At 48.1% G+C, this 8,139-nt stretch overlaps 1 protein-coding gene across 1 annotated transcript in view; it reads right to left on the bottom strand.

Annotated features, from left to right (window-relative positions):
* Positions 1 to 3,442: 3,442 nt before the first annotated feature.
* The window catches only part of SERPINA4 (serpin family A member 4), an 8,997-nt gene continuing 4,300 nt past the window's right edge, over positions 3,443 to 8,139 (bottom strand). Inside the window, exons 2-4 of the mRNA XM_004376783.2 lie at positions 5,302 to 5,575; positions 4,411 to 4,573; positions 3,443 to 3,643 (exon numbers count right to left, since the gene is read on the bottom strand). Of these exons, the coding sequence (XP_004376840.1) occupies positions 3,443 to 3,643; positions 4,411 to 4,573; positions 5,302 to 5,575 (638 nt within the window). The remainder of the gene's footprint in view (positions 3,644 to 4,410; positions 4,574 to 5,301; positions 5,576 to 8,139) is intronic.

Here is an 8,139-nt window from a genome sequence, read left to right as displayed (position 1 = left end):
GGAGGCATCACTCCACAGGCTGAATTGAGGGTGGACGAAAGGATTGGGGACCTGTTCCTCCTTCCTCCCCTCCACTACACCAGGGTTTCATTCAGTCACTTCACCCCAGCTGTGCTGTTGAGTAACCTTAGCCCTTGGCCTTCTTTCAGTCTTATCTTAGTCTCTTAAGCCCTCCCACCTCCTCTGTAGGGGTGGAGGTGAAAGCAAGTCAGCCTGACTTTGTTTCTTGTATGGCTATTGGAAAACAGAATCCAACTTCCCAGCTGGTGCAAGGGGAAATGGGTCAATATTTGAGCTCAACGTGCTTGCTTTTCAGCCAATAAAACCCAAAAAAAAACAGAGAGGTGAACAGAAGGATGCATTCCTTTGAGCCTTGGAAGGCCCCGGGGTCCTGAGCATTTGCCAGGCCTTGTAACTTAGCATGGAGCTGGTGTGATCAGCACAGGATGATCTTGCTCAGCGATTTCCTCGTCGGAACACTTTCCTTTGTCAATGTTCTCCCGACAGCTGTTCTTCTGTCCAGCTCCAGGCTGTGTTTTAGAGGTGAGGAGGGAGTGAGAGAAATCCCCTTTGGTCTTTCCCTTCCTCTCTTCCACAATAGCTTTTGCTAATTAAATGTGGTCTATCTATTGCTCTGGATATTGGTTTCCTCGTTTCCTAAAAGGAGGCTTTTCCTGTGGTTTCAGTACTATATGGGCTAGGGACCATGTCACACAATCCCTGAGATATATGGACTCTTGAACAATTGTCAACGCTGGAGGTGGCTCTTGAACCTATTCTTCTCGGTCACCAGCAAAAAGACTGTGGTTTCTGACAGTGAGATGTCCTGCTTTCCCAAGACAAGGACCCAGGCCCACTGGAACTTTTTCTCTAGTCCAGAGCCTGAGTTTCCAGAACTGGCCATGAGCCTCCCGGGCACTGAGCAGGCCTCTTGGGGAGGATGTGGTGAGTGGCCTCCTTTCCTGAGCCCCGAAGTTTCTGTAATAGCCCCATCTTTCAGTCCAGCATAGGCTTGGTAGAGAGACCCCACCCTTGCTAACGAAGGGAGAGAGCTGGAGACCTGAGTCGTTACCTAGAACCTTCTGGAAGATCAATTAGGAACTTCAGGCACCATGATTGTTGTGGTAAGAGTCCACAAGACTTCTTCAGTGTTTGGAACCTCCCCCGTCTGGGATTCTGTGTCAGTTTTCCTGAGTAGTAAAAATCCTAAAATAAGAAGTATTTGGGGATCTCCCGAGGGTGGTAGACCTGGGGGGAGGGACCCCCAATTCAGAGTGATGTGGCTGCAGCATTGACTGTCTGGGGCCAAAGGACTAATGGTAATAATAATATTGATAGCTAATGTTTGAATGATGCAAGAGGTTAACATGCTTGGCTACTAACCAAAAAGTTGGCAATTCGGGTCCACCCAGAGGCACCTTGGAAGAAAGGCCTAGTGATCTACCTCCAAAAATCAGCCATTGAAAACACTATGGAGCACAGTTCTACTCTGACACACATGGGATCATCATTAGTTGGAGATAACTCAGTGGCAACCGGTTTCGCTTTTTGTAATGTTAGCATTAAAAAAAAAAAGTTGCCATTGAGTTGATTTTGACTCATAGTGACCCTGTAGAACAGAGTAGAACTGCCCCATAGGGGTTCCAAGGAGTGGCTAGTAGATTCGAACTGCTGACCTTCTGGTTAGCAGCCGTAGCTCTTAATCACTGCGCCACCAGGGCTCCAATGTTAGCATAAAAAAACTGTTGCCGTCAAGTTGATTCTGACTCATAGTGACCCTGTAGGACAGAGTAGAACTGCCCCATAGAGTTTCCAAGGAGCATCTGGTGGATTCGAATTGTCGAACTTTTGGTTAGCAGCCATAACTCTTAACCTCTATGCTACCAGTGTTTCCAATGTTAGCATCGCACTATCTAAAACACTTCACATATAAAGTGTTTAATCCTCATAAACAGTCTATGAGGTAGGTAGTATTATTATCATCATCTCTGTTTTATAGATGGGGATCATGAGGTTTAGAGAGGTTAAGCTACTTTCCCAAGATCACACAGCTTCTAAGTAGTAGAGTTGGTGTCTGAACCCAGGATTCTGACATTATCATGCTGGCAACCACACTGCCTCACTGAGTGGAGCAAAAAGGGCCGCTGGAGGGTGGCAGAGGTGAGTGGTGGATGGTGAAGCATTATGGGAACTCTTGCCCTGGGCATGAGTAGAAGCAGAGGGTGAACTGAGCCTCAGGAAAAGGAAGGGGATCTCTTCTGGCTGGGCTGTCCCCGGCTCAAATGGTCCTGGGGAACTCTATATCTCTAATCAGCAGCTGGAGGCCATTTTGGCTTGCTGACCATCAGTAACACTGACAGGATCCACCAGGAAGTTCCTGAGGTTAGGACAAACAAAGCCATGGTCTGCCAGCTTGCCTCCTGCTGTGGGAGAGGGTCGGGGTTTATTCTCACAGGTGGGAGGGAGCAGGGCTTTATTCTCATGGACTCTGGGTGGAGTAGTGTCCCTGTGGGCAGAGCAGGACCTGCTGAGAGAATTCACCCCTCAGACTCAAGATGGTCTGAGCTGGAATTGTTCAAGAAACTCTCTGGATCAGCCTTATATTACCCAGTTGGGGAAACTGGGGCCCAGGAGGGAAGGGGATGTGCTCAAAGTACCAGAGCAAAGCAGCTGCAGAGTTAGATATGAGCACAGGCCTCCAGCTGCAATGTGGGGCTTTCTTTTCTGCAGCACGTCCATGGCCACAGTCATCTATGCTGGGAGAGACATGCCACATCTCCATGGTCCCATGTGGGGTATACCTGTGCTACCCCAGCCTGGTGCCCACCTCATGAGCCCTGTCATGGCGCTTTGGTTGGTGCTCTCCTCTGCTGAGGCTTCCTAAAACCCTGCTCTGGAACAAGGCACCCCTGCCCCAGAGAAGCTTCTGCCCACACAGCCTGCACCTGTACAGACACTGAGGCTCACCTGCACAGGCAACGCTGATCTGGGTCACAGTGCACAGCTGGGCCTCCCCTTCCACACACACCTCAGACAAACACCATCCCTGGGGCAGGCACCCAGTGGCTCCCCACACGCATGTATGTGGAGTCAGGTAGGTCAGAGGGCCAGGAAAGGGGACTCATATTTATTGAGTGCCTACTACGTGCAGAACTCGAACCAGACTTCTTTTATCCATCCTTCTGTTTATTCCATACAACCACCAGAGAGGGTTTCTCCCACTCTCCAGGGAAGGAAACGTGCTCAGAAAGGTGAGATGACCTGCCCAAGGTACACAGCCTTGTGGAGCTGGTTTCCATCCGGGCTTATCTAGTTACTCCTACACCCCTCTCCTTCACCAAGGGCTTCTGCCCAGGCCCATTCCATGCATCCCCATCGCACCGAGCCCCCTGGCCACAACCTCATCCTTATAACAAAGAAGCCAGCCTCAGGTCACAGTGGGCTATGATTTCGTGGGGTCGACAACCTTGCCCATAAAGAGGATGCTCTGGGTGCTGGTGGAAAGGATCACCACTAGGAAAGGCCGGCTGAACCTCAGGACACGGGGATTCTTTGGGGCACTTTTAAACACGACAGAGAAGCCGGTGGCTGCTGCAGCTTTGGTGCCGACCTCATCCACATCCAGAATGGCCTTGTGGAAACTCTGGGAGGGAAATCACAGGCGTTAGCACCAAGAGGACGTGAGTGGGGCCTGAGGAAGACTGGAAGAAACTGAAAGTTCTGGAGCTCAACATTGCACTTCACAGCCCCCAAAGCCACATATTGGGGAAATAGCAACAGGACTTCCTGTACTGGGTGGATTGTTGAGTGGGATGACCTCTTATTAGGGACAATCATGATAGCTACCATCAGTTGAGCACCTACTGTATGCCTAGTGCTCTGCATTGTCATCTGGTTTAATCTTCGTAACCACCCCTTGTGGTCGGTGGTGTTATATCCATCTTACAAAGAAAATAAATTCAGAGATTATGGAACATCCCAATGACATAAAAGGCAGAACCAGGATCCAAACTCTCAAACCCTCTATGGTACTCATGCCTTTCTCACTGAAGTCGTAGGTACCTCCCACTTGCCTAAAAAGTCTTCCCTGATACATACCCAAACCCAGCTTTGTCTGTAAGCTTCCTCTGATTCTCCCACTGCATTTGTCACTCTCTGTTGCCATCATCTATGATGGCTCTGTTCCCCATTTTGACTGGGAGAGACTTAGAGGGCAGAGACTGGTTGGACACTGAGTCTCTAGCACCAAGCACCATAACCAGCACCTACCTGTGGATGACAGAACACACTCAGGAACTGAGTCTCCACGTGGTGGGAGGATCACCTATCACCCAGCAGCTCCTGAGTGCCCAAAATCCCCACTGAGGTCTCTAGGGATTGGAGAAGAGCCACTGACCATCAAAAACTTACTTTGGACATCTTTAGGTTCAGCGTTTTGGTGATACCGGAGAAGTTGGCTTGCTCTGAGAACAGCTCAGCAAAGCCCAGCCTGGGCAAAATCTGATCCAATTCATAGGAGCCAGAAATGGAGAACTTGGGGAAATGCAACTCTAGCTTCCTGTAGAAAAAGGCCCTGAAAGGTGCACTGAATTAAATCATTGAATTCACAAATAAGCTGGGGATCCCTGCAGGGTCTGCTCCCCCTGACTGCCTCTCTGCTGGCTCTGCTCCATCTGAGTTCTGTCCCAGAAAGACTATTGCTCATGCCACTCTCTCACATGAGTGCTCACAGTGGCTTAAGTCCAGTCTCCTTCATCCCTGGGCCTGCTATCTCTGGGATCCCCTTCCCTTGTGAGCTCATCTTCAGCAGAAGTTGCTTCTGGGGCAGTGTCATGTGCCCAGAGAGATCTGAGTCTTCCTCTGTAGCCACTTTTCATTTACCTCTGTTGGTGCCCTGTGGGTTTCACTTGGACCAGTTGATTTTTGCCTTGGATTTCCTCTACCACACGAATAGTTTGTATTTACTATTCACAAGTGTATAGAGGGAGACCCTCAGAAAGGCAGCATCGTTTTACTCAAGTGTGTGGAGTGGAGGACCAAGGTCAAGGATCTAGGATTCTTTACTCCTAGTCTGCTCTTTTCACTGATGAGGGAGAACTCATATTTGGGAAAAGAGAATCTTATTGGAGTGCAATAGGAGAGTTTTTTATTTAAAAACACCCATGGAAAATGTTAAAGCAAATGAGAATTCTTTCATAATTGGGCAATCACTCCCTATTTTGGGCACTGACTTTCTTTAGAAGGGTGCATTTGAAGGGGAGTGGCGACCATAGCCTCAGTACCCCTTCCTTCAATGATTACCTCTTCTGGAGCAAGTTGTTCCACCTTGTTAGCATCTCTGGAGTCAAAGCCTCTTCCATCTGCCTCATTTTCCCTGGGTTTGGAAGAATGAAAAATGCCACCACATCCCCTTCATAGTTCATCCGCAGCACTGAGCAGGGCAAGTATCTGTCGTGAAGATACCAGTGGTAATGGTCATCCTGCCACATCATGGGCACCTGGACAGTTGTGCTTGCATCCACATGGAAGTCCTCAGGAGAGGTCTTGGATGGACTGAATGGTTTCTCCCACAGAGCTGAGGGAAGAGTGACAGAAAGTAGAGGGCCTCTGAGGACCACAAAGCCAATCCCCAGCCAAGGAATGGCTCCTGGTCTTCTATGCCATCCAAAGGCCATTCCCAATCTCAGTGTTACTATCCCATGGCTGCGCACCACTCAGATAATTTAAAACCTGACATGCCTGGGGATTGGATCCCCTAGGGTTCATTTAGATTTTAAAATGGAGATACCAGAGAATGTTTGCAGATGTGTGAATAGGATCACTGCAATAGGAAGAGAAGGATGATGCTGGAAAGAGGCAATTATTGTTGGATCAGCAACCTTGAGAGGAGAGAGGAGATGGCAGAATGTGAGTAGAGGGACAGCCTTTGATGAGAGGTGGGTCACTTCTTCCTTTAGAGGAGGAATTGGGATGGCTGAGATTGTGGGTCCAAATGAAGAGAGGTAGATTGATTGAAGGTGAGAAGATGAGAGACTTGCTGATTAACTGATTGTTTGCTCAATGACGTATGAAGCAAGATTATCAAGTCAAAGTGAAGAGTGGGAAAAGGGGATTGAGAAGGAAGACACTGTTAATAGTTGTTTTGGAGAGTATAGAATGAAGACCCTGGAGATGGGTAAGTAGGATTGGTGGACACTGTGACGTGACCCTTGAAGATACATGTTCATGAATTTCAAGTGAGGCCATCTTCACACTGGGGTCTTTTTCTTCAACCACACTTAGCTGCTGGGCACAGATATAGATAAACTGGATCATTAGTTCATTTCAAGTTAGACTGTCAGCATATGTGGATTTTTTTTTTTCTCCAACCACATTGAATTTTTAGTGCAGATGTAGATAAGCTAGATGATTAGATTTCAGCAGATTTGCAGTTTTGCCAGATAAATATGACAGAAGGAGAGAAATTTAAGGAAGTTTAGTGTGTTTGCAAGGAAGTGATTATAAAGATAATCCATTAAATCTATACTGCAGAGGTGTGGTCCACATGGCAGACTAGTTAGATGCTTCCTATATCCCTCTTACAACAAAGACCTGGAAAAACAAGTTATTTGATTCTATGTGAACATCTGACAACCCTGAACAAGGCAAGGTTAAAAAACCCATCTGAGTCATACCGGAGAGGAAGATTGTTTGGAAGAGGTGAGGAGCGCTAGAGTCGCGGCAGCGACACAGCAGAGACACAGCCATGCCAGGCCGCGGTGAAGCAGGCAAACAGCTGTGCTGTGTGCACACTCGAGAAGCAGTTTCCACATCGAGAGAGACCCAGCAGCAGAGATTCTGCTTGGACGCTCTGAACCAGTGAAGAGCAGCTCCCAAGAGGCTAGGATAAGTACATGCGCGCACACTTTCATGGCGAGTTAAAAAAAAAAAACCCATTTGGGAAAAACCTCTCTCCCTTTTACCTCCTATCTCTGCACTCTGCACCGGATTTTGGGAAAAACCTGTCTCCCTTTTAACTCTTACCTCTGCGCTGTCCACCTGATTTGGGAAAAACCTCTCTTCCTTTTACCTTCTCCCTCCCCGCTCTGCACCTGGAGTCCACTGGGCCAGAAACAGATCCCAAAAGGTGCCCTGACCCATTCTCCTGGCCTTGGAGAGGGAACAAATAAGCTGCTGGCTCCCCTAGGCCAGGAGCACAGGGTCGGCACAACTCCTTTGCTGGCCATAGAAATCAGGGGTCCGCAGACTCTGAGTGCCATACACCCCTGTATAGACTTGTAGGGACCCATCTCAACAGAATTGCCCCTCACTACCACAGTACAACAGGGCAAACATCTGAAGTTTAACTTCAACTGCTTCAGCTGTGAACGGGCAGATTTGTGATCCTCGAAACAGCCCTGTCCCTCAAGTAGGCACTTTTATCGATCTGCAGCAGGGTCTTGAGGACTGGTGATAGCTCCTAAAGTGCCTAGTCACCTGCTACAGGAGTTCAGGAAGGAGTGGTGCCCTCCAGTCTTTGCAGCCAACATAGTGGGGTACTCTTAGCCTGGCTGCAGAACTCACCTACCTATTCACCCTAGAAAATAGGGACATGCTTTTCTTTCAGACTCTCAGGGGCAGCCGTCGGCCCCCTGCCTGGCTCAGCATGTGATCCCCTACCACAGCCAGAGTCCAGTGCCTCTCTAGGACTGGGAGTGAGAGCCTGCATCACACACTTGGTGATCGACTGCCTGCACACCCGAGCTGATCCCATATAGGAAATTTTAACTAACTCCAGCATGCACATACTTAATTACAGAACCAACTACCTGGTGACAGGACATTAGAGATCAAAGGTGTCAAAAATCAGACTAGTGCACACGAGCAGCCTATTTGGGTATATCAAAACAAAACAAAATAAGAAGCTAGGTCTCACTAAACAAACACAAAATAAAATTATAATAAATTATTGATGGCTTGGAGACAACAGTCAATATCAAGTCACATAAAGAGGCAGTCCATGATGGCTTCAGCAAGCTCCCAAAATAAAGAATCAATAAATTCTCTGGAGAAAGAGAACTTCTGGGAATTACCAGAGACAGAATACAAAAGATTAATATACAGAACTCTTCTAGAAATAAGAAAGGAAATTCGACAGAA

Source organism: Trichechus manatus, unplaced genomic scaffold (assembly GCF_000243295.1).
Source record: "Trichechus manatus latirostris isolate Lorelei unplaced genomic scaffold, TriManLat1.0 scaffold00045, whole genome shotgun sequence".
Lineage (NCBI taxonomy): Eukaryota > Metazoa > Chordata > Mammalia > Sirenia > Trichechidae > Trichechus > Trichechus manatus.
This window is presented reverse-complemented; position numbering and strand designations above follow the sequence as displayed.